The sequence below is a fragment of the Amphiprion ocellaris genome, chromosome 20, assembly GCF_022539595.1.
Source record: "Amphiprion ocellaris isolate individual 3 ecotype Okinawa chromosome 20, ASM2253959v1, whole genome shotgun sequence".
In the NCBI taxonomy this organism is placed as follows: domain Eukaryota; kingdom Metazoa; phylum Chordata; class Actinopteri; family Pomacentridae; genus Amphiprion; species Amphiprion ocellaris.
Window position 1 is genome coordinate 7,229,839 of NC_072785.1, and position 27,900 is coordinate 7,257,738.

Consider the following 27,900-nt stretch of genomic DNA (forward strand, 5'->3'; position numbering starts at 1 on the left):
AAAAGATGTTATTATTAAAATTACCAAAAAAAAATTCTGATATTAAATAAATACAAATTAAACGAATGGATTTCTAAAAATGGCAAAACATGCATTGAAGAGCAAAAGAAACCTCTAAGATTTTGTATGTTGCCTGTGTTGTAGCACTTTGTAGAGATAAATTGCATTGTGGCTCAGTGATTAGTGCTGAGGTCTGAAATGGTTGAGGCCTTTCTGTGTCCACTATATTCACATAGGACTCATTTGGGTGCTCATATTTCCTCCTACAGTCTTTAGACATGAAAATCAGGTGAGCTCTAAACTCTAATCTCTATAAAACCTAGTGTCCAATGCACACATGACCCTTGGGAATAATAAAATCATGGCCCAAAGAGTGCAAAGACACACTCAAAACAACAACAAATATCAGCTGGCTGATTATCGGATTGAGTATTCAGCATTATTTTGATTAACCCCATCGTTATTTTGCTTTAAGCTGATTTCCAATAAAGTAAGATGGTTTAAAAATGTGCCACTTGGGCTCTGATGCAGCTGCCTCTCTTTATCTTTAAAAACCAGCCTGTGGTTTTGAGCAATCTCCCTCTTACCGCACTATCAGATTTGTTATGCCTCATGAGCTATAGTGTTTAAACAGAGTTTTATGCAGGAGTTTGAGTCTTTCTACAGTTTGCCAGCAAGATTTTCATTTTTACTCCAAATATACATTTGCATTTGCAGTTCCAAATATCCGATCGGGACCGTCCCAGAAAAAAACACCCTCTTTTTGACCACTGTAAAAAATAAGATGCATAGACTGTTAGAAGTTGTACAGTAAATTTTAATAATTTATTCACTTATAAAGAGGAAAATTGGAGGTACTCTGGAGGTCAACCCAAGCTGAAGCAGGCCACATGCAGCGGAGTTCCAAATCCTTGTCAAAGCAGCGTGAAGCTGAACATGCGCCGCCTGCTCTGTTCTCTGTTAGCTTTACACATGTACTCGCAGAAACTGTGACAATGCCATTCTGTTTACAGCATTGTTGTGCTGCAAGTGTTTAAGGGTTAATGACTTGCAGATGAAGTGTCAGATTTGTTTCTCAGAGGAGGAACTAGCAGGGCGAGGGTGTTAAACACTGGCCATGTTTCGAGGGTCAAGTATGGGGTATTGTCAGACTCGGTGCAACATGCCAGGCGCAAAATAAGAGGTCCAATCTGGAATATACACATATGTTCATTTGGCTCCGATGCAGGAGTTCGACTCTCCTTCCTGAATTGCTTGACGACTGAAATATTCTCAGTCAGCTGTAGGTGACAGGGGGAGACAGAAGAAGCAAGTGTATACATAATCGTGTTAGTTTTTGAGCTAAGAACACGTGTGACGGTGTTTCCTTGTTTTCAAAAGATTCGTCCCCCATGGAAAAACAGCAAATGAGAAAAAATAAACAGGGAGGAGAAAGATGGGCCTACAGTAGGGAGCTACATGCAAACAAAATTCAGGCAGGAAACACATGGAGGGCAGTCAACACATGCTGACCACCAGCATGGTTAGTTTGTTTGCAGTATTATTAGATGATGATATCTCTGGTTGCACAATGCTGGAAAAACTGACATTGTGATATTTTGTTTTTCTACAATGTAAATTGTGATATGAAAGAAGGGAGGGATTTTCACCAGATGACTTGAGTAACTCTGTTTGGGAAGAATTAATCATTCTAGAATGATTCTGGTGAATTTTATTGGGGGGTGAAACTGCGTAAAAAGTAAAATAGAATTTGAAAAAGACTATCTGGGCCCTCACTGCAAAGGCATCCAAAATATTTTTTAGCTTTGGATGGCATTCAGATCTGGCTTTAGGTTCATCACACAGAGCTTTGTGGTGCTGAGCTGAGTGGTCAAACAAATTGCCGTGTTGTCTTGTGTGGTGGCAACAACTGCAAAACACTTCCGACACAGTGCGAGTTTTTGGTCAGCGTCATCCTTTCTGTAGCTCAAATATTTTCATTCAACCGATGTTGCATTCTTTCTTAAATCAAATCTTTCTTTTCAGTGTTTCTCTGATATTCCTTGTTCATTTTGCTGTGCACATGTGGAACCTGCATGTCAACAAACTGTGTCTTATGGATAAAGTTAAAAAAAAGGAACTCTGTGTATCCAAGAAATATTAGAGAAAATTACGTTCTATCAGACACATTTCTTTTTGTGTAAAGCAGCAAAAAAATTGTGGCATGATGTACTGGAAAAATTACTTCACACTGTACATTTTGCAATGTGACTATTGCACATGCGTACGTCACAATCTCAGTGTTCAAACAATATTGTGCAGCCCTAATAATGTCTTGTTTTGTTTGAACAATGTCTAAATCCCAAAGAAAATCAGTTTGCTATCGTGGAAAGCCAAGAAAAAGAACAAAGCCCTCTTTAGAACCTACAAACTATGAAGCTTTTGGAATTTTTGCTTGGAAAAAAAGCCTGAAATAATTAACCAACAAGCAAAATAGTGACTGCCTAATCAATTAATCGACTGCAAATACGCATATTATGCTTCTTAAACCTCTGAACCCCCCAAGACCCACTAGGTTTAAATGTTGTCTTTTTTTTAAAAAAAAAAAGGCAGAAATTCCACTATTTAACAGATCAAGAAAAATAATCACCACATTTTACACTTCTGTTTGTTGTGGAAAATTACCAAAAAACAAATCCTGAAATTGTGATACTTCAATGAAAATAATTTATTGTTGCACTGAGCAGATTCTGTAAAATAATTTTAAAAATGTGCACTTCTCTACACAACAGAAAAGCCAATTGTGACTCGGCTATGACCAACAGTGACATGACAAAAATGAAGAGACTTTTTGGCTGAACTGGGCTGAACTGCAGGCTGTGCATAAACAAAGTAGATGGAGAAAAATAGGACACAAACTAAAAACATCCATGTAGTGAATAAGTTTGTTTTCCAGTACTGGTAAAACCTGTCGGCAAACAAAATATAACACGCTGATTTCAAATTTCTTAGACGAAGAAAATTACTGTTTGTTTTTTTTTTCTTTTTTATGATTTATGGCATTACAGGTACATCATACTGCACAGAAGACATTTTTGTGTTCTCTCTTCTTCTAGTCATGATTGTACTGTTTCCATAGAGGTGCAGGACTTTATATTGCAGTGAAAAATGAGGCCAAAGTGAGTAAAAATGTGACAGAAGCAAAAAAAACACAAAAACCCCTTAAGGTTCAGAATTAACTCTGCCAAGATGATAATAACTGAAGTACAAAAGTACAAAAATGGTCTACAAATAAAAATGATGCAGTTTAAGCTGACTTGAATTGAAATTAATCATATAGGTTGGACATTTTGAAGAAAATTTATCGTGAAACTCTTACGTGTTTGTGACAGCACTGTTGTGTTTAACCTTTAATTGGACTGTTATGCTTTGAACATCTATCATTTGAAAGTTGCAACACAAACTATTCGGAGACTGAGCGCAGCTTCAACAGTTGACCAGGTAGTGACATTCTCCCTAATGGCCATCTTTTGCGGCTGACCGTGACCGTCAGGATGAAGGGGAGGAGTTTAGGAGCCGCTAATCTTCTCTGGTCAGCGCTCATTGGGTAAACATTAATTTCATGGCCAGTTGGACTCAGGTTGTGTCTGTCCTAATTGGGCTGGAGGAAAAAAAAGTGACATCTTTTAACTCTCCAGTGGCCTGCTCTGCTACCGTCACATCCCTCTCCTCAGACTGCTCCGTCCAGGTCCAACCGTTTGCTTCCGGCCCCTCGACGCCCACCTCCATGATGAATGGGCCCAAGCTCCATTCAATTACGGCCAAAGTGCGAAGATGCAGGAACAATGGAAACTGGCCTCGGCGGCGCAGCGCAGACCCTCGGCATTCTTCGCAACAATTTAGTCTAATTAGCATCAACTCCTGCCCCATCCATCATACTCCTCAAGAAACATAAACAAACTGTCAGCTCTAGCGTAACAAACAGATCGCCCAGCTACTTAGCACAAATTATTCTTACATGAAACGCAGCTTCTCAGGCGACCCCTCCCCCACTTTTCTCCAGGCCATCTGGGGAATGGAGAGCTATTAAAATTGAAGACACATGTTTCAGTCAAGTTCAACTCTCCAGAGTGCCACAGTGGACACAGTGACAGTTTCCCTGTGATGGGCTGGACTGGAGGACTGACTGAGTGGGGTGTGGTGAGCAGAATCAATGAGAGGGTGTGTATATATGTATGTATGTGCAGTATGTCACATTTGAGTGTGTTTTTGTCCACTTTGTATAAGCAGTATGCGTGTGTGTGCATGCAGGCTACATAAGCATTACAAAAACTTTAGTCAGGTTGAATTTTTCATTAAAATGAAACTAAACATTTCTCAGAAGTTATTCTTTGAGAAGTAAATGCATGATTTTATATGTTTCATGACACATACAGGCAAGAACTCTGATGAAAACTGAGGCATCTGCTCTTAAGGCTGCTTTAATTTCAGAAGGGATTATATTACGTCACATAAGGGAGTCGTCTCCACCTCAGCACGCTGCAATAATAGGTGGCAGTGAGTCGGAGCAGCTGTGACCCTATCAGGACATCAAATCCACACTTTGGAGGTAGCTTTAGTGCCCGGTTTTGTGCAGGTGAAGGGACTTTACGGTTGCATCAGTAATGCAAAACACTATCATGTGAGACTACAGGATTATGTTCCTAGGGGCGTTGAAAAGGAATAATTCTTCAGGGGCATGTGAGTCTGATAGCTGGTTCAGTTCCTTTGGTGCATACAGCCATGATTCCACCGGTAGCTGCAACTTATAATGGTCACAAATAGGTCAGAGATTTGACAAAAAAACTGAGCACTTTAATTCCTCTATTATGTTTGCAGTCTTTTAAATTAATCATCTCTTTCTCTTTGATGTGAAACTACAACGTATGGTCTGTTAGACAAGCTAGATATGAACAATACCTGCAGATCATCACAGACTAGTTTCTGTTATGAGTCAATATCATCACTCCTATGTTAAACAACCAATACTAGTTGTGCTATATTCTAATATGTAATCGCAAACTTTAAAAAAACTGAGATGTAACACAACAATACACCAAGACATCTGCTTTATTCTCTACTGACTGTCCTCACACCACAAATTAATTTCTCGCTAATCGCCAATATTTCTTCTAATCTTTGTCTTTTCTGGTCTCTCTAATATCCTGCAGGCTCATAATTATAAGGCTGTGGTCATATTTTTTTTATAAAAACAAACTCAACTTCCTAAGTGTCTTGTCTTGTTAAATTTGAGCTAACTGGGCTTCCTTCCCTTTTGTGGCATCACAAATAAGTTGAAGACGGGCATAAAACTCTTAGAAAAACTACATAGTCATTGCGGTGCACATATAGTCATATTTTTCTCAAAAAATCCAGCTGTTGCTTAATTTTTCTACACTTCAATTCAGTGGGGTGGCCCAACCTGCAAGTTGCATGTTTTTGCCATGTGGTAGATGACATTTTAACTTGAGAATACCCATAAACATCATCTGCTAACATTAAGACCAAAAACAAGCTGCTGATGAATCAGAATGACAATAAATCATTCAGAATTATTCATGTAGCTACAGCAGTAAAACTAAAATCTATTATTAATGTAGACTTTAGGGCAGAATTGCTGTCTAAAAATCCATTTACTGTCACATTTTCATCTCTCCAGCTTCCACATTAGTGAGTGTTGCTGGAAAAAACGTCAACTGTGGCAAAGAACAACACCAGCAGCCCTTTAAATGCCAAATACAACACATGCAGAGGATTTTCCTGAGCAATCAGAATGAAGAACCTAAGAATGAGAATTGTCTGGCGCTCTTTGCAGGCACAGACTCCACAAATGAGAAGTTTACACAATCAATACTTAACCAAACACAGCGCTTTTTTGATCACATTTAGGACTCAGTGTTTGATTGTGTTTTAAGTACCTGTCTGAGCCATCCCGGAAATGTGGTAACCAAATTTACAACATTCTTCCTGTGCAGAAATCCCATTCGAGACATGCTGTGGTTGCGTTAAAACACAATTTAGCACATTCTTCTCACGCTTATCTTGGTGCTTATAATCAGTTATGAGGCCTCTGCGATAAACTAGGGTAAATAAATTAGCTCTAATGAATTCAAAAATAAAAATGTCTTGTAAGAATGAAAACAGGGGCATTAAAAAAGCCGCAGTGCTGTTGATTGGTGCAAATTGGACTTGGGCTTGTTTTAGAGTGACCATGTGCTGCATTGGAGCTCTACCAGAAAATAAAAAAAACCCTCCCACTCTGCATGGACCCAGGCTTAATTTGTCAATTTTCCATTTCCTTTTAGATGTTCTGCAGAGTGTGAAATGCTTCGCTAATCATCTAGGAAGCTTGGCAGGCGAGGCTTGTTGTTTTTAGAGAGCTGATGGCGAGCCTCTGCAAAAAAAAAAAAAAAAAAAGGAGGAACTGTGCAAACTCACGATGACAAATAAACGAGACTCTAACCTCTCCCCGAATGCTCTCTGTTAACAGCTAAAAACAAGAACGGAGCTAAACGGAACGTCAACACCGGCGCTCATTTGTCTTTAATGTACTTGTTCCACATTAAACACACCGCAGTGTTGGGGGGGTAAGAAGTCTGAAACCATATAGGAGCTGAGAGATGCTTTGACAGCAGAGGACGCCTGGCCAAGGTGAGAGAGGAGGGTTATTCTAATCAAGCTAATTCCCTGCAAACCTCAAAATGATGTCATCCACTGTTTGCTCATTAAAGATTCTTGTCCTAACGCCAACACTAATTCTCATTCAGTCGTGAATACTTACTCCTTTCTCCCCCTACAGCTCTGATGAAGATGTACGCCGCATAAAACTATAGCAGGGAGGGGATGGGCTCCACTCAAATGACTAATGAATGGATTACATTTGTCGTTTAGTCGGCTCGCTGTGCCTCAGTTTGATTCCCTTACATGCAAAAACGCCCATTTCCCCCCTTCGCTTTCCCACAAAGCTCAATTTTTCATGTAGGATTTTTATGCAGAGCTTTCCGCCCCGTTTCTTCCCTGATGGGTATCACTCACAAGCCGTTAAGCTTCTGAACTGCTCTCTGGCCCGTACTGTCAGTACTGGGACTGAGCTCGCCCAGTGATCCTCAGATCCAATGCAGCGCTGGATCGCAGGCGAGCAGGACAGTGCCAGTGCCGTCTTGTGCTTTAATCCCCCGCTGCCACTCCCAAATCTCTGGGCTCTTGTTTTTCATCTCGGCTCAGTTCGCCTCTATTGTGCTTGTTTTTTTTCGATGACCACATCAAGTTTGTCTGCGCTCTTTGTGCCATTGTAGGCCACACACAGCACTGATGGACTAACAAGTCACATCTTGCGCTTTTATACCCTTTAAATCCAGTTTTGCATGTATGTTTGGGACATTAACAGTCAGATAAATAACAATAAAACTCTTAAAGTGTCCCTTAGAGTAAATTTGACATATTAAAATGTCTTGTTTTGATCCACAAATAGACTGAAACCCCTACATTTTCCAGTTTCTATTACTGGATACACAGAAAACCAGCATACTTTGACATCATAGGTGATAAAATCAGAGAATATTGTGTGTCAATCATTTGTAGTCTTTGCTTTTAATTGTCAGAATTGTCAGTCTTCTCAATGGTTCATCAACTAATTGATCCAAACTATGACTTTAGACACTATTCTGAACTTCTGCTGTATTCAGCATCATGATCAATACAGAGATTCCCATTAGTGGTTACTATCTATTTGTCGATTATCCTTTAGTTTACCTTTAAAGCACAGAGCCCCACAACGAAATCTCAGCATGATTGTTAATATTAATAAAACAGTTTTAATTTTGTGCTACGTTCAAAACCAACTGGAGGACTTGTTTAACTTTGTATTCGTAATAATTAACCTAAAACATTCTAAAAAAAAAAAGAAGATGAAACTATGGAACAGGGCCACAACTAATGATTATTTTATATTTTTGACTAATCTGCTATTATTTTCTCAATTTACTGGCTGAGTATTTAGTTTGTCAAAACATCAGTTTACAACTAACAGGCATTCAGTTTGATATTGTGTATAAGACAAAGAAAAAAACAAATTTTAACACTGGAGAAGCAAGAGTAACATATAGTTATTTCAGGGCTGATACCAGTATTAATTATTTTCAATCCAGGAGACCAAATAGCTAATAAATAAGAAATGACAGGCTGATGTGTTTGCAACAAAAATGAAAATCTTTCTCAAAATCTAGAATATATGCACTCCAATGCAAAATTTCATTGAAATTTGGGTTTTACATGTGTACAGTATTTAGTATTACATGTAACTAAACCATAAATCAAGACCACAAAGTGAGTACAAGTACAGAGAAAAAGTCATACTGGGGCATTTTTATATTAATTTACTCAAAATAATGACACATATAATCAGAAAAATATTGAATATTGGATTCAGAAATCCACTAAGCTAACATTTCTTCAACCTTTAGATAAAAGTAAAAGGTTTGTCAGGTTGGTTAAAAAGTAATAATCATTGTATTGATAATCTAAGCAATTAAACATATAATGTCACCTTGTCAGCTGGACTGGGACATCATCAAGGACAAAACTGAAATAAGTGTTGGACCTAAATGTGTTATTCTTACCCATTTTTATAGTTTTGTGCAACTTCATGTTCTTCTTGTAATGCCAAACAATCAAAACTATTGGGTTTTTTTGGGTTTTTTTTTTTTTTTTTTAGATTTTTTTTTCTTCTTGAGTAAGAGACAAAAATGTAGATAACATTATAGAAAAAATTTGCATTTAATGGAAACTCTGATTGCAAAATCCTAAATGAATGAATTACAGTTCAGATTAAAGATTCAACCCACAGGAACTACATTTGCTTCTCACATTTCCTCAGTTCGCTGCAGGTTTATTTGTTTTCTCTGCATACTGCCAGCATATTGCATAGTGCAATAAGCAGACAACATTATGTGGGCTGAGTGTGTTTATAGATCCACACAAACATTTTCAAACCTCCTTCAAGAAGCTGCAGAGAAAACCAGCGACCTGCAACCTCCCTGATCCTCACAACGTGCTGAAGCTGACTAAAGGATTTCATGCAGGCAGGCACGCCTGGCCACGTACAGTAAATCACTCCCTCTGCTGACGGTGCTGGGAGAGCTGCTGCGTTTCAGGTGCACTTCATCTGGCAGAAGTTTCAGAGGCCTGCCTCCAGAGAAAGAAAACAAACCCTGATCTGCTTCCCCGCGAACGGCTCCCAGCGAGCCCAGCCAGCGGCCTCCAGGAGGCTGCCCAGCCACTCCGGCCCCTCGGACCAGGATGTTTGGGTTAGAAAATGACTTTGCTACTCCCTCAGCCCCTTTCTCTAATTGCCCCAAGGGTAATTACCTTGTCTCCTTTCCACTTAAGGAAAAAGCCAAGAGCCATGGTGTTATTGTATCGAGTAAAGTTTGCAAAAAAAATTAGTATGAGCAATATTTTTACAATCATTATTACAGTTAGAACAATAAATGTATTAAATGTGAAGGTTTGGGTGATGTAAATATCAATGGACTATTCAAATAAAGCGAACTGACAACTGGTGGACTAATAACAGATCTACTTACATTCCCCTGTTTATATAGCAGCGCACAGAATGACTGAGGGACTACAATGAAATAACCCTGCAGAAAATATTTTACTAACACAACATTTCCTCAAGTAATCACAATAAAAACAAAAGCTGCAAAACCACAGATGCCTGCGTATGATCAGTCAAGAAGTTTCCCTCAACGGCGGAGGAAAAAAAGCCTCAATTTAAAGTCAATTCTGAATATGATGGGGGGTTATAATCGCAGTGTCATTCTGCCTTCCTCAGACTCAGGGACTGATAGATTGATGCAGAGTGCAGCTTCTCCCTCGGGTGCGATATATCAGGCCTGCAACGCTCCAAGTACCATTATGAAACACACCCGAGAGTACCGCAATTCAGGAAAAGACCAGAACACCAATGGAGCTCTCAAAAGATTTCTTCTTGTGCGGTACAGGCAAAGACTGGAGGGGGGAAACTTTGTGACTAATTCCACGTGCAAACCTGGAAAAAACACAAATTCAGGTGGGAAAAAAAAAGACAGTTTATAATGCAGGGGGGAGAAGAAAAAAAATCACCTGCTTTCCCAGACTGGAGGAGGACTTGTGCTCTGTCTCTGCTACAGTTATTGTTGGATTCTCCTTTTGAAGACATCAATGCCTCGCTATAGAAACAGCTGTCCGCCTGTGTGTTCCTCCAAGAGCTTCTGGGGGGATTCTTATCGAGAAAGCATCTGTCAGAGTCTCTGATTACAGAGCTGCCCAGCTGATAACTTAACCTTCTCTCCGTCCACCGCTTTCCCCGTCCTGGATAGGCTTCAAACGTTGCCCTGTGAGGGTTCCGTTCTCCTAAAACGCATCCCAGTGTGAACTGTTGTTTTAAAACTCGCACAGGCCATAGAAAATACGGTCTGTGTCGCATCTGAGTCACGATTTTGGATTCTCAGCGTGGGGTGAAACTATTTCAAGAATCAAGTGTGTGCTGAATGAAAGCCTGGAGGCCTTTCGGAGTAAATGTCTGCTTTGTGAGCTACTTGTGCTGGTGATATTAACATTTCCAATTATACCTGCAGCAAAGTGAACACAGATGTGAGGGGATAATGTCATATTTTAAGAGTTGCATGTCTTGGTTAAGTGGAATTATTTGCACATACACGTGAAGGGATCAGCAAAGTTATCCATCTTCATATTACCTTAAAAATCCACCAGGGAGACGTTTTGACTCAGAGAAGGTGGATTAAAAAGCACCAGGATGGCTCTCTTCTGCCCTCTAGTCACTCTATCTGAGTCATTATATTCCAGAAATATCTGGATCAGATTCTCCTCTGAAGGCAAAACATTTTAATCCTCATTAAATAGCTGTGCAGCAAATTAATGCCAAAATTTGAAAAGCCTGAACTTCTTTTCTTCTTCTCTCCTCACAGATGTTTTACGGTCTCTGTCTCCTTTCTTTTTTTCAAATTTATGTCAGAAATCAAAACCAGATCAATTTAAAGCCCAACGCTTCAACCTCAGGGCCTCACCAGCAGATGAACATTAACACACTTAACACACTGCTCCTTTCAAACCTCCACTGCATCGCCCTTGTTTCAAACAAATTGAAGAGAACTGGTGCATACCTCACTGCTCTTCAGAAACTCTTTCCAGACTGTGACATTTGTGCCTGCTTTGATTCTGACTCTTTGATTTCGAAAAATGATAATGAAATGGTAAACAAATTCCTAACGTGACCTTTCATTCAGTTTTGTTTCTCATTATCAAATTTTTCCTCCGTCCTCTGCCAGCCTCCTTTTCTCATAAGCATGTCATCCTCCAACCGCTCAGGATCAGAAATAATACAAAGTGTCTATAAATTTGAGCTTCTCTAATTAAAGCCTTGCCCCGGGGCTCGCATGGCCACCAGGCACGGGACGGATGGATCCTCAGAAAAGACGCAAATTGGCCCGTGAGCACAACAAATTACATTATGATTACTGCGCTGGCCCAAATGCTGTTCATCTTGATAGAGTTAAGCCAAAGTGGGCAAGTCTGTCTCCACAACTGCAGAGCTAAAAAAGGGGAGAAAGAATTACAGTTTTTGGCCGGGGTTTACTGTAAGAAAAAACCTGTGTTGTAAATTTCCAGCTCATCCAGAGAATCACAGGGCAGACAATGCACACATGCAGAAAGGCACACATGAATGCACACACACACACACACACACACGGCTAGCTATGTAATTCAGGGGTTTTTAGTTTGTCCGTTTTTTGTTTTTTTGACAGTACTTATTATGTTTATTTATATTTCAGTGCTTACAGCAGGAGCACGGCGGGTTTGTAATTACTGTATCTGAACTCTTGTATCAGATTCAGTTGAAATAACATGAGGTTTGCTGTGGCCTTGATTTTTTTTGTAGTTTTTTGTTTTTTTCCACCCTGAAGATTTCCTGTGACAAACAAAAACTATTAAACAAGAGATCCAAAAACCAGTGAGCCTGAAAAATCAGCATTAGGAATCCATCCAGTGGTTACCTCTACCGCAGTGGAAAAGGCCCATGTGTCTGACCTGCTACCAACTGTGGCTATGAGGTCCAGGGCAGGAGGTTAAATGCCCAATTCCAGACTTTTCAACACACGTCAATGTTCATGAGGGACAAGGTGGTAGAGGAAAAACAGAGGGCATGTTGTGGCTTGAAGCTGAAATTTGGAGAAAAAAAAAGCAAAAGTTCAGGTTTTTTTTTGCTATTATTCCTGCAGCATCCTATCAAACAGCCACACTGGGATGGAGGGATGACAGGCAGCAGCTCTCCAAAGGAAGCGCTTGATCCTACTGTGACTTAATTACGAGGTTGAAGACACAAAAATATACAAAAAAACATAATCCAGACGCAGACACACTCACTTAAATATATCTATTTCCTGTGATGCATATGCACGCATGTCCACGCGAGCAAATTATATCCAATTTCCCGGCACTAATTTCTCACTTGGATGCACACAGACGCACAAACAAACAAATAAACACACACTTTCAGGCATTTCGTGGCAGCACGGACACACAGGCGCACATGTGGTCATTTCCTTTGCACGAACACGTAATCCAGAGGCACGCACGCACACAGTCCATTCTCACAACTGTAAACTTGAATTTTCTAACAGGGTCACCCTCTTTCTGCCCCTTCACTACTTAGTCTAAGTGCTCAATTAAGCATAGCTTGTCGAGCTGATTTCCCTCCCAGTTTTATTATTGTTGCCATGTGCTGCACTATGTATGCCTTCACTTTTCACTTTTCGACTGCCACGGAACTTTTTGAGTGATCTCAGTGCTCCTTTCTTGCATCTGCCGGGCCTGCTGCTGTTTTGTGCTCTCCGCTCATAATGACTTGTTCTACTGGAATGCCGAACGCCAAAGTGTCATGTGGCGAAAGGTGCAGAGGATCTTTTGTGTGATCATCCCCTTTGCGCTGTGAAATCGTGCGATGATGCGATGAAACACTCTCCGCACCGCAACAGAACATGAGAGCCGCTGAGCTTCCTGCAGCGCAGCATCCTGGCTTTAATAATCGGTACCTCCACATAGGATTCAATGATCCAGAGAACAGCCTCCCATGTTGAGCAATCATAATTATCCTCCTGAATCCACTCTTACCATAACAGTGTAATTATTATTATTCCAAGAACTCACATTCAAGATGAATGTCCCGTGTATGTTGCATGATACTGAGATTAATAAGAGACTGTTATGAAAATTAGTGCAGGTTTCTGAGGTCTGACTCACTGAGACAGCTGTAAATTAACAGTGTTCTGCTTATAAGATGCTCCAAGCAATATTGTCATCACCATTCAGACTCAGTATAACTGGTTATAGTCTTCATGTTAACGTGGACATGTCCCAAATCACTGTTCCTAATCAATTTCAAATAAAATATGAATCAACTTAAGCAGATTGGTAACTTTCCATTTACAAAATTGACACTTAATTAGTGTGATTGGGCCAATAAACAATCACTGGAGAGCTGAACTGCTGGAATTATATCATAATGTAACTCAATTTGTGCAGTTTGAGACCATCAGTCCACCAAAATATCCCATATTGGAACAATGATTGAGAGTTTTTTCCACAGTCGTGTTTTTAAAGTGCAGCATTAAAGTAGGTGTTGGTCGATCAGATTGTCTGAAGCCACTGTTTGCTTAGTGGGAAATAATATTTTCCAATTACTAGACCCAATTACTATAATTTAAAATCAAAGATTTATTGAACATTTGTGAGCCTATTAGACTTTTTTAAGGACTTCTGGCTGCAATAGTGTGACATTATGTCATGAATGATGCAGTAGTGTGTCACTCAGTGGCGTCGTTGGTCCTGGATACCCAAAGCTAAAGCTCTGAACATTTGATTAATATCCCTGGATCTACATTTTCTCTGTTTCCTTTTTATACAAAAGCAAAAATAAAATAATCATCTGCCATTTTGGCTACAAATAAAGCCCTAGATAATAAAATGATACAGCTGATCAAAAACATTGAGGTCTTATTTTACTTTTGTATAAATCTGGTCTTTTAAAACTCAACTTTTGTTCATTTTTCTGTCAAGTTGAGTGTTTTAATACAAAGATTTTTCCCATTTCACAGCCTCGCAGCAGGATATTTGCAGCAGTGACATGATTGTGTGTCTGGATGCTTCCCCAAAACCTCATGACCTCTAGAGTCAATAAATTCACCCCCAAAATATGGCAACAGGTAGCCGAGCAGCAATGAAAACACATTTTACTGTTTCATTCCAAGTTGCGGTGGTTAGATAATCTATCACTGGGCTACGGACAGAATTTTCAAGGGTTTTTTTGTCTGCTACATGTGCAGCACATTTGCTCTCATTATTATTTACTTGGGCTATTGTATTATGGATGAACATTTTCTCCTCACCAGCTCCTGCATCTCTTCTCCTGGACTGTTTAAAGGATTAGTCAGGCAAATTACTGATTTTACATGTGATTACAGCCATGTAAATCTCACTGATATTAATGTAAAACAAGGGCACGCACAGAATGAAAGTGGAATGACATTACTTTGCCTGGAGCACTGTGTCCCTCGCTTTATGTTCATTTTACTTTGGCAAAAAGCTGAAAACGTTGCAATAATCAGGCTAAAATATGAAGATTTCTGGGCTGGTGTCACATTTCTGACTGACAACAGCTGATTCAGGAGCCACTGCAGTGCGCGCGGCCTGCCTTGGCTCTGCTGCTGAAGTTTAGGCCGTGCGCGTGTCCGTGGACACGAGCCCGAGCAAGTAGTCCAATCCTGTAATTGCGCGTTGCGTCTTGGCTGGACTTGTTTCACGCATTAAGCCGCTTGTGCGGTAACAGCAGGAGGACGAGCCTCTCTCTCCAAAACGCTTCGTCCCCCCGAAGGAAAAAAAAAAATCTGCGTCAGTGAACCGTTTTCACAAATCATGTCATTAAGATAACGTCGGGAGCGCGGCTGGAGTTCATACATCACATCACATTACATCTTTTTACTGAAACGGGACACACGTTTCCACTTCTCTCCTGACTTCCAGTGCGTCAACGTACCCAAATCACGGTCCTCTCATTATTACGCACGGCCTTTGTGTCAGCTGATAGATCCACGTCCCAAAAAATATCAATCTGGGGATGAAATCTGCTCTGTTTTGCTTTTTTCAGAACATTTAAAAAGCCAAACAGTGACCGTCTACTCAGTTCAATTTCCTTTTTTTAAGCGTTTTACATTTTACGCACAGAACACCTCGGCTTCTGCGTCTCGCTGCTGAAGATCCAGTTCTGTCTTTGGCTTGACACAGACAGATCTCAGTCTGAGGCAGGTAATTTCACTGAGAATTGATGGCTCTTGTCAAAATAACGATGATTCACATGCAGCCTAAAGCCTTTGAGAGGCTTCACTGGAAAGACATACCTAGAAATGAAATGTAAGATTTTGCTGCTGGCATTAGGTTAGATAAACAAAACTTCTGACTTAATAGAGAAATCAAGGAAGCTGTTTCCAGGATCAGACACTCTAAAAAGTAATTCAGTGGACCAGTACCACCACTTAATTAAATACATGGTATGGTGGCAAAGTTGTTTTTTTTTTTGTTTTTTTTTTATCAATTGTGTTGATTTAGATCTAATTTTTTAGGTTGCTAACATTATTTTGATGGGTTGTGTGGAAGGTTGGTACATTAACATTGTGTGTAATTTGAACTTAGATTTCTGCATTGATTAATTAAAACAGATTTGAAGTTGAAGTAATTAAAAAAAAGTGGTTTGATAACTTTATTTTTGGACACCTTGAGTTCAGGATTTGAAGTGTTTAAACCCTTAGAAACGTGTGTCTGTGCTAAAAATGTAAAAGAAATGGCTAAGTCCCTTAACTCAATATAGTTAGTCGACTGAACATAATTTCAATAGAAGTTCTCTGAACTCAAAAAGACTCATGTAAACTGTTGCCTTAATTAGTTTTTGCTGAGCTTAAAGATTTGTTGTGGAGTGTAATGCAGTCTTGGGGTCTGCTGGAAGCTTTTGCATTTTTTTTTTTAAATCGACAAAAATGCGTTTATTTTTGCAAAAAAAAAAAAAAAAATGGAACTCCACAACATCCAAATACATGCATACTGCTGTCGACCTGCAGTCATTAGTCGCTGATTGTAAATATATTAGTCAGACAGCCAAGTGGCACAAGGCAGCCTGCAGCCTCCCCTAAAGCAGAAGCATGAACTGAGGTTACAAACTTGAAAATTGCCCACATTCTCCCCTGAGGCTAATGTGTGTTTTGTGCACATGTCAACATTTGGCTCTGGAAATATTACAGCTCAAGGAAATATATGAAAGAAACTGATTTTAATAGTATTGTTGTGTGTTAAAGTAAATCACATATTTCAATTAAATGTTTCAGATCATAATTAATAATTCAGACCTGATCATTTATATGTCACAGATTTAAAATATCTCAACAGAAGAAACACAAATTGTGCAAAAATAGCCCACTCATTAATCCATCATTAACATTTTAACTATCTATTTTGGGATCTGCAGTGCATTAATTAGACCACCATTAAACCTGATGCCTGTTCGCATTCAGCTAATTTCTTATGACATCGCGATCACTCACATTTACCGAGGAAGGTAATTAGTCGACGGAGATAATTAATCTTTGGTGTTTGCTTTAGGATTGTGTTGTGATTTCTCCATATTAAATGAGGGGTTACTTTCATTACGCGCCGCGCACCCTGCAGCGAGGCAATCTATTCCTGAGGAAACACGAGGAGAAACTCGCTCAAATGAACGTCTGACGTTCTTTTCGATCTGGAAACTCATGAAGCTATCAGTGAGGAAACAGTTTCAAAGGAGGAGATGCAGAATTCTCTGGCCCTTGATGGGAGACAGACAAGAGAACGAAAGACACATGTGTCCGGTTAAGTCCTTCAGCACTATCATGGCTCATTTTAACCAAACCATCCACGATTCCATTGCGCGGACATGCGTCTGTCAAAGGATGGAACAAGAAAAAGAGAGTTATTTAATACGAGCCAAAGCACATATTAAATATGAGGGACGTAATCTTTCTCATGCACCAGACTGAGACACTCAAAAAAAAAAAAAAAAAAAAAAAAAAACAGAAAAAGATGGGAGCTGATTTGGAGGCCAAGACGCAAGCCCATCCAGAATCAACATTACTTCAAACATGAGGTCATCTAAACATCTGTCTACAACATGTCCGCCGGGAGTTCAATCAAAGCCCAGCTCAAACATGTACAATTGTTTCTGGAAATAAATATTAGGCCTAATTCGGCTGTGATTGGTGCAGCCGCTCGGGAATCGCGGAGAGAAAACACTCACTGTCAGTGGATAAACCTCCCCCTCCTTTGCCAATTACGCACACACATAGCCAAAGCGGTGCGCACGGGTCTTTTGTTTGACTTTATTTATTTGATTCCCCCCTCGTTCTCCTCGTTTCTTCCTCTCCTTCACTCAGCCTAAGTGGCTTTATTTGTACTGATTTCAGGTTCACTGTTTGAAACCAATTAGAGGCGCAGAGCCGCGGTGCGCTCAGACCGAAGGCTCTGACAGTCCGGAGGCCGAGCTGCACTAATCACACGCGGGCGTCTGTCTCATGTCGTCACAGTCCATTTGCTGGAGACGGATCGATTTACTCATGGAGTTTTAAAAAAGCATCTACCGAGGAAATAACAAAGGACTTAGAGAAAACATTACAGCAGAACGCATGTAACTGGAGAGATTTTCTATTTTGAAATTTGGTCCAATCTGTGTTTAATCACGATGGCTGTATTATTTTAATATTTGTGCTACTACTTTCATTTTTTATTGGCTTTATAAATTAAAAACACACTAACTGTACGTTTTTTCCCTCCAAAATCAAAGCACAAATACCTGTTAGCTGCCTAGATGATGTACAGTTCTCATGCATCACAATCTGCCTGTAACCAAAGGTAATGACTGAAGAGTTGCAGCATCCTTTAACCATGAAAACACAAAGAGCAGGCCGATACCGCGCCCTGGTGGACAAAATATTAACGTGACTTTAACAGCTTTACCAATGTACAAATCTGCACTGCACAAAGGAACTGGCTGTACAAGAAAGTTTCTCTACTTTCTGCACAACTGTGTGAAAATTAGTTATTTTAGTTATTGTGCTAAAATAATAAAAATAACTATTATTTTATATTTTAGGAATAAGTTAAAATGATAAATAACCAAATAATAAAAATGCACACATTTTTAGTGGAAATTTAATTCAGTAAACTGAACAGTTTAATTTTAATTTGTTAAAAATAATTTATTATAATTTTACAGATTTTTCCAGTGTTGTTTCATCACAGACAATAACTAGTAAAATCCTGATTTTTATTTTACTTTACATGTTAACCATAAAAATACAAGCCAGAACTGCAAATAATGTCCACACAAAAATAAAATTTTTCCAAATAATTATCTCTTGCTTTGCAATGCCTGACTGTAAAAATACACAATTTCATTATTTATTAATTGTTTTGCATTTTATTGCAATTTTAGAGCTTTTTGCCACCATTTAAAAGAAAAAGTATGTATATTAAGGATTGAAAATAATAAATATTTTTAAAGTTAGTTTACAGATTTTTCTTGTTTTGTTGATCTAAAGATGGTATCATGCAAAATCCCAGAGAAAAAGTATGAAAGTAGACTACATGTTCACTGTAAAAAAAAAAAACAACAACAACAAAAAAACCAAAGACAAAGCAAAGGCCAAAACTGTGCATAAAGTCCACAACAAAAATCTGTATTTTATACAATTAGTTCTTCTGTAATGTGCTCCCATAAAATTACACTGTTTTACTGTATTTAAATCCATTACAAATATCATCCTTTTACAAATATTTGCCTTTTTTACAACTGTTTTAACAGTTTGTGAACTTTACAGAGAAAACAGTGTTTTTTAATGTAGTTTTTCTGGCCTATTGCTGACAAAGTTTTACTGTTTTGATGGATTTCTTTGTTTGTTTTTACAGTGCATTGTCATTAGACTGTCCATTTAGTAGTTATTGGGGGATGGTAAATGTCAGAAAATAGTGAAAAAGATATTCTAGGTTTCTAAATTGCAACATTATCAGACAAATTCTAAACTGTCATCTAAATGCTCATGTGGTTCTGCCAACACAAAAGATCTTCAGTTTAAAACCATATAAGATAGTGTTTCCCAACAAAAGATAAGACACAAGCTCGGGTCTCTGAACATCTTCTTTTGTCTCATTTAAAAATGTTTTCAAGGCCCCAAAAAGGAGAAAAGTTTTGAAAAAACTCTCTGAAGTTTCTGAAAAGAACAACATTCTTTTCAGAAATTTGGAAACTTGAACTAGAGGATGTTTGACATTTTAGTTGAAAAAAGATGAATATAATTGATTATTTTTTTAAAAACTGCAAGTAATATGTACAGAATAATTCGTAAGCACAAAATCAACACACTGTATTCCAACAGGCACACTAACTGTCAGCTCATCACAGCTAGAGAAAACAGCGAACAAGACGTCCTTACAACGAAGCAGACCTCAGTCAGAGCAGCGACCTCTGAAAAAGGTCAAAAATAGCTGCTCACGCTGCAGAATGTCAGACTATCAGGTTTCCTTACAGAGCAGAAAATGTAGCTTTCTGCACCTAAATCACATTTAACTTAAACCCTGTGACCAGGTTGTACATAAATTATCACCAGTCTCTCTCCATCCTTGTTAACAGTGAATCAAGATGAAAAAATAAAAGCTCTGCTGGGTAGAAACACTGAGGTCATTCTGCTCAGGTATAAACCTCCCATCATCCCCGGCGAGGACAGATGAGCCTCTGAGCCTTGAGATGGAGGTTCAGTACAGCAGGTTGTCAGACCCAGGGGGCTCATGAGGCTTCAACGGAGACGGACAGGCAGATATAATATATATGACAACTGATTTCTCATAAAAACATCAAATGAGGTGACTCCTGCCCTGAATACTCAATAATGAGTGAACTCTGAGCACAAAAATCAGATTCTTAGCCGACTATCTACTTTGTTTCTGTCTGTGCAGCTTCAAACAGCCAAAGCATTCAGCTTATTGTTCTCAAAAAATGTCAAAAACAGCTTGTAAGTGAGCAAAGTACCGGAGAAAATTAGGTAAAAGTTGGATGTCTGGAAGAATAAAACCCAGAAAAAACAGCACATATCATCAAGAGAAACTACTGACAGTGTACAATTGTTTTTAGCTCTAAGAATAATAAACCATTAACTTTAATGAAATAAAAGAGTCAGTTATTTCCAACGACTGGTTAATCTGTCAGTTATTTTCTCAATTTATCAATTAGCTTTTTAGTCTACACAGGGTCAGAAAATGGCAAAAAAATAAATAAATAAATAAATGCGGATAATTGTTTCCAAAAGCCCCACAGCTTCTCCTTAAATGTCTAGTTTTGTCCACAACCTAAAGATACTCAGTTTACCGTCACAGAGGAGGAAAGAGACCAGAAAATATTCCAATTTACGAAGCTGGATCATGTGCATTTTGCTGTTTCTTTCTCAAAAAATGACCAAGACCAATTCATCAATTACCAAAATAGTTGTGATTAATGTAACGATTGATAACTAATTGATTAATTGACTAATGAGAGAAGACTGAATTTAATGTGGCTTTAATATGAATTATACTGTATCTAGATAATGACAAATGTAGCATAGGAGTGAACTGCTCATTCAGGTAACATAAGGCCTCTATCCACCTTTATCTGTAACCACAGCAACATCTGGTGAGCATCTTTAACCCCTTAAAAACAGACTGCAACTCATAGAAACAGTCATTTTTCACAATCGACACAAGCAATCAAACAAAAATGATTCAAAATCCAAGAGAAATGTGAAGCAGATGAATATAACATATAGGGCTGAGCATTTCAGGAAAATATCCAAGTGCCATTTTTGAGAGTAAACCTTAACTTCAATATCCACTGATTTAAACATCTGATGGAGCAGTATCACATGATACACCATCAATAGTGTGACTGCCACACAATGAGGACGGTGTGAATATTTTAGAAGCATTAATACCAATTTCAAATTTTGTGTTAGGTGTGCAAGATGTCCAAAATCTAGAAGGTGTGGCTAATAAATAATGAGACGAGGCACACGTAAGTCAAACCACAATGTGCGGTATTCACTCATCAATGAAAGTTTTACTCTTCTCAGTTGAAATAAAACCTAATTTCAGCGTTTGTATTACTGATTAATCCATACTCTCTATATACTGAATGACAGGATTTGAAATTTGCAAATTGCATTGGTTTGAAATTGCAATTTTGGTTTGAAATTTGAATATTTTGTGCTTCAGTCTCTGAACTGACAGTCTTTGGGTGAAGGAAAGATCACGACACTGACCACAAACCAAGACAGGTAAGAGATTTTTTTAAGCATTTCTCAAGTCACTGGCATTTATTCTAGTCATTCTGTGTGACGGTGTGTTGTATGACTTTTAAATTAGTTGTATTTGTGAAGGAATCTCTGCTGTCATTGTTCTGAACAGTGAGCTGAAAGGTCACTCTGACTCTACTGAAGGTCTTATACAAGATAAACTGCACACTGGACACTTAGAGATAAAAAAAAAACTTGGAGATAAAAAAAAAAAATTGTTCCTGGTGTTCTGCAGCCAGGGTCATGGAGACATGTGGAGCCTCTGAGCTACAGTGTTACGTCTAAAGGATAACCTTGGTTGGACTCTGTGAGCAGTAAAATAAACCCTGTTGATGGGAGGAAACAAGGAGAATGTTCACTTGCATCATATCTGATTCTTCTCCATCGAGCATCTAAACAGCTAATATTGTTGCTTTTAATACGTTTCTGGACAAGTCAGTTTCATCGACCTGCTCACAATACTTTCTATCAAATTTAAACATGTAAAACTTAAATATTTCAAAGCAAACACACACTAAATTTTGAAGAAAAGTATATTTTTGGCATCTCTAATGGGAACACTTTGTAGACATAATTTCTAAATATGAAAGAAATCTGTCCCAAAGCTGGAAGATTTAGCTCGAGGATTCATGTGGGCTGGAGGATAAATAACACCCTTCAGTGTGGATCAACTTGCACATGAACAACAGCCAACATTAAAACATGAGGAAAGAGTTTTGTGGTTCTTATTGTATACAGATGTTGGCTTGTTCGTCTGAGAAAAACTGACAGCATGTCGACAAAGTCTGCACTTGTTCTTGATAATCCCTCAGCAAAGCATAAAAAGAACACCAGATTTGCTTCAGATTTTCTTTACATTCAGCGAGCAACTGCAAAAACGGACACTTTAGTCCACAAAACAACTAAGTGAGAGGACAAATGAAGAGCAAAACATGGGAGACCCTCCAATATGAAATGCAGATAAACTAACACCCCAATGAGTGATTGAACAACAGGTGATCCAACAAACACAGTAGCAAGAAGCTTCAATGAACCAGAAAACATACAAAAATAACTTCTACTAGAGTGACTGTGTATCCTCAGTGAAGATTACACAACAGTTCTCCAATAAAAGGCTTTTACTGAGCAGCCACGTTTCTTCTCAGCAATTTCTCGCATCCTTTTCATTCCACAAAAGCCCGAAAACAACCACAAGCTCGAGCTGCAGGACAGCGAGCTGCACATCCACAGTTACGGAGGACTCTGGCTAAAATTTCACAGTAGTTGTTTTTAAAGAGTGAATGATTACTCAATGCAACGAGTACCCATTAAAAAAAAAAAAAAAGTCAAACCAATAACATTCCAGCGGCCGCAGAATCTTTGACAACAACAGAAAGCTTTCAACTAACTTGTGCAATTGTCCAAAGAGTTGATTAATTTGCTGGCTACTAAGTCCATAACCTTTAATAGGACTAAAAAAGAACAACTATAGCTTTATAGATGCACCTACTACCAAAACACACCAGCGTAGCCACTTATTTTTGCTTAAAAAATGTTAAATTATTAACTCTAAACTGTGACTTTGTTCTCATAGATGATGTGTGTGACAAAAGTTCTTTATACTTTTGGCTGTGGATCCACATTTTCTAACAAACTGTAACTGAAGGTTGTTATATATTATATGGAACAAAGTGTCCAAAGTGTAGCAGAGAACAGAGCAATGCAGTGTTGTGCAGATTCTGTAGGGCTGCAGCTTAATGTTATTACCAACTATTAGCTACTTTTTAACTAACTGATGAGTTGCTTGGTCTATTAAAGACCCAAACATTAAGAAGAACAGCTCAGTGTTTCTAAAAGACCAGTTTTAAGATAAGACAAGACAAGACAAGACTTTGTTAATCCCAATGGAAAGTCTTTTGTCAAACACTGCTAAGAAAACAAAATGATACAATTCTACAATTTGATTTAGCATACACTTTTATCCAAACCACATCTGAGAGTAGATACAACACAAGCAAGGATCTAGTCAGCAGAAAACACCCGGATAAGTGCCATAAAACAAATATAAGTGTGAACATGCAACAAGAGAAATGCAGTGCCTAGTAGGAAATCAATAAGATAGAAGTACAAGTGACCTTGTTTTGTCCACAACCAAAAAATATTCATTCTAGGATCAAAGAACAGTAAAGAAACCGGAAAATATCCAATATATGCAATTCAGAGAGTAATTCATAGAGTAATTTGTATATTATTTTGTCAACAAACTGATTAGTTGTTTGGTCTATAAAATGTCAGAAAATGATAACAAACTTTGATCAGTGTTTCCTAAAGCCAAATTTTACATGTCTTGTTTTGTCCACAATCCAAAAAAATGTTCAGTATAGGCTCACAGAAGAGTAAAGAAACCAGAAAATATTCACATTTCAGAAGCTGGAATCAAAAATCTTGGCTTTTTTTTCTTGAAAAATTACCAAAGTTTAATTGATTATTAAAATAGTGATTAATTGATTCATCTGTCTATTTTTTTCTCAATAGATAAATGTTGATCAAGTGTTTCCAAAAGCCCAATTTCAAATGTCTTGATTTGTCCACAATGAAAAACTATTCAGTTTAGGGTCATAGAAGAGTAAAGAGACCAGAAAATATTCACATGGAGTAGCTGGAATTAAAGATACTTGACACTTCAAAAAAAAAAAAAAAAAGGACTCAGAATAATCAATCAGTTATCAAAATTGCATCCATCACACCCTCAAATAATCAAAATGTTGTTTGTTTATAAAACACAGAAATAAAACAATGAAGAAACCAGAAAATGTTCACATTTAAGGAGCTGGATTCTAAGAAATTTACTTTTTTCCCCCTAAAAAATTACTCAGACAAATCATTTGATAATCAAAATAGCAATTAATTTACAAGTTGACAATGAATTGATTGCTCATAGGAGCTTTTCTTTACAATAAGTTGTCACTGCATGTTGTAACTTAGTTTATTGGATTCATCTATTTGCAGAAGTGTTGATTTGACAACATGATCATCCTGGAAGATGCAGCTTCTATTGCTGTTGGAATAGATCTTCAACTGACTGAATGTGCTCAGAATGTTTCTATTCCAGTGAGGGTAACAACACACCAAAAACTACGTCATCTAAAATCATCATAGAGCTGAATTCCCGTAATCCCTCTGCCTCTTAGGACAGTTTAACTACAAACACCACCAGCCGCTGTCTTTCGGTCTGTCTGTACTTAGCTGTTCCCACTCAGCAAACACATGTTGGAAACATGCCTGTCCAGTTGTGCAATGCTACTTGAATGCACACAGTGTGAAGCAAACAGTGGTGTTTTCTGTGGAAGTTTAACTAGTAAAGTAGAGCAAACAGTCAAGAGGACTCACTGCTGCTCACTTCCTGCTTAGGCACAGTGCATTTCTTTACTGTGTAGAAGTCATTCTGGATGTCCCGGTTTGACTCCAGCGTAACCACTGTTTTGCATTACAAATGTTTTTAAGCTGTTCTTCCCCAAACGCTGTTGTGCGTCAGGTTCACCAAACACAATTTTAGGTTAGTGTTTAGTTGTTTTTTGTGGCCTACTTGTATATTGGTGCAGATTTGATCACATTCTAAAAACAAAATGAACTGAACGTGAAATGAGACTCTATGAAGGTAATAATTTTCCATCCAATTAAAAAAATTCAACATAATTACAATGAGAATTGTCCTTGCCGACAATGAAACATAAGAAGATTAACTGCAGCATCCCCAGACAAAGCAGGCCTTCTCTCTGCACAAACACAACAGATTTACTGCGACTGTCATACATAAAGTACTCACTGTTCCAAGAAGTATTTCAAATATCCACATATCTATACACATCTACACATCTATTTCGCTAAACAATCAAGCATTTCCAGTAGTGCAAATACACAACAATTTACTCGCAAATGTTTCCTCTTCTGTCGGCCCAACAAGAGGTTTTCACCAGGACACAGATATACACTGGATATATCATTATAGATGGCTTAACAGTTGTGAAATTGTTAAAACATTTAGCTATAAATGCAACAATAAGTGTCACATAATGAATAAAACACTTTGCAACACAGCGGCACTGATCGTTAACATAATTGTATACATAAATTGTGTTATTCTACATTTTGACACCAGGGTTTTCATGTTTTACTGTAAATATATAAAAGGTAAACCAGGGTAAGACGCCCCCACACCATAATTACCCTCCTGATCCCTAGTCGTAGGTAGTTTTTACTTCAGGTGTGTTTTTGGTTGATAGAAGCCTTGTTAATCTTAAAATAGCATTGAAACTAACGTCCTAATTGAAAGAAATCAAAAAGAAATGGTTTTAAATCATGTCAATGTATTTTTTTAAAATGCAAATGAAGGCTTTTTCCATAAATGTATATATGTATTTTTTTCTTTACAGTCTACAAGAGAGTTATGTGGAAGGTTATTTATTTGTTTAAACAAAAAAAAAAACCTTTCTTGTAATAACAAGCTAACAAGCTGACTTTGTGTTAAACTAAGCTATGCTATATTAGCTTTATGTAGCAATAGCTAACTAGCCGGCTTTATGTTAAACTATGATAAACATGGTTATGCTAGACTGACTAGCCAAACCACTAGCTAAGTAGCTGCCATGAATGTAAGTGATAATAAAGTAAAGTTGAAAGTTTTGTCCTGCAGGCCCGCTGTCATGACAATAATAATGCTAACAATCAAACAGGTGGTGGAAAATAACTGAAATTATTTCTCTGTTATCCAACATTGATGCTGCAGTTAAAGTCAGAGCAACATTAAAATTTGAGAATATAGTTAATCCTACACATTTGTAACAAGTTGCACAGCTCAGATAAGAATGATTTGTGGGCTTAGATGCCCCTTTTCAAGATTCCACATTTAGTTTCAAATTACCAAAGCTGTGGTCTGGTATGATTTAATTACCCTCTAAATTTGCTCACTCAAGCATATTTCTTAGGTACATATAATATTGAATATATTCTATGTTCATTCATTTGTTTATTAATGTATTTTAAAAGGAAAATAGACATTTCCACTTCATTTCCAGTTATTGATTATTGGGTTCCATGATTATGTGCAATATCAGAATTAAGTACAATTGCACACACCATGTACATATCTGCAGATATCAATATGTATATTTAGCATAACACTTTTGTGCATGTGAAAGTCCTTGTTATATGTGCATTTTAATAATAAGAATAAAACGCCTTGAAAATCCGAATAAAAATTTAGCAGCAAAGCAGGTAAAACAGGAACCCTTCCGTGCTTCAGGATGACGTCTCGACTTGTCTTTGCGCTGTTCTGCGCATGTGCGTCAGTAATCTGGCTGTTGTTGAGGAAGTGTCTTCTGTCTGCAGGGTTTGAACTATCTTGTTAAAACCTGTAAGACCTTTGGCTCCACAGATCCTCCTCTGAACGACTAATTATTTTTCGGCCGACACGCATGTGCGACTCCGACCCAAAACATTTTGTACCGTTTTCTGGGAAACTGAGCTCGGAGGGCGGAACAGTGTTTGTGGGCAACATGAAGCTACAGCTAAAGTTAGTTAGCAGGGGTTGCGCAACCAGAATCCACGTTTTAAAGCAGAAGAAGTGGAATAAAGTGGGACTTACCGGCGGAGCCACCGGCTATGATCTGATGAGACGCCTCCCGGAGCATGCTGCGAGGCTTCGGGGTTGTCATTTTCACCGTTTAGTGGTCCTGCCAAAGCGAAAATGAACAAACTGACGCTAGATTTCTAGGTGTAAGCAGCTGTAAATGAGTTTAAAGCAGAATACCAGGGTGTATTTAGTGTTAAATCCCTCAGATCAGACCTGTCTGGTTCTTGCTCCGTGTCTCCAGCTGGAGTAAAGCGCAGCGCTGATATCTCTCCGAGTGCTCGCAGGCTAGGCTAAGCTAAGCTAATCTGGATTCAATTAGCAGCGCCAAAAACCTCACTCACCCTCCCTCCTATCCCCTCTCACAGTCCTCAAGCATGAGAATATTTAAAATCAAAGCCTGGCCTCCCTCCTGCCAATGATCAATGTCCGGCAAACAGTCACATAATAAGCACAAAGGGCAGTTTATTGTCATAAATGTCCTTTTATAGTTAGGTTTTTGACAGGGATTACACTCATTATTATATGCACAGTAAATGAAGGCACTCTGAACATGTGTTTTATTTATTAGTATTATAAATATAGGCAGAGCAGAAGTATTGCTTTAAACCAGAAAGGTAAAGATTTGTCAAATAAATTTGAATCTTTTGAGAGAAAAACTCAAAAGTGAAATCTGAACTGCAAAATTAAGTTTTTTCATGCACAAGCAAATGATTTATGGAATTAGGGATTATTTTAATTGTCAATTAGGCCATCTGTCTTTATTTTATTTTAGATAGATAGATAGATAGATAGATAGATAGATAGATAGATAGA

At 38.2% G+C, this 27,900-nt stretch overlaps 1 protein-coding gene across 1 annotated transcript in view; it reads right to left on the minus strand.

Annotated features, from left to right (window-relative positions):
• The window catches only part of slc25a21 (solute carrier family 25 member 21), a 114,767-nt gene extending 87,310 nt beyond the window's left edge, over nt 1-27,457 (minus strand). The window contains exons 1-2 of the mRNA XM_023272620.3: nt 27,301-27,457; nt 27,100-27,187 (exon numbers count right to left, since the gene is read on the minus strand). Of these exons, the coding sequence (XP_023128388.1) occupies nt 27,100-27,169 (70 nt within the window). The 5' untranslated portion in view covers nt 27,170-27,187; nt 27,301-27,457. The remainder of the gene's footprint in view (nt 1-27,099; nt 27,188-27,300) is intronic.
• Between the last annotated feature and the right edge of the window lie 443 nt (nt 27,458-27,900).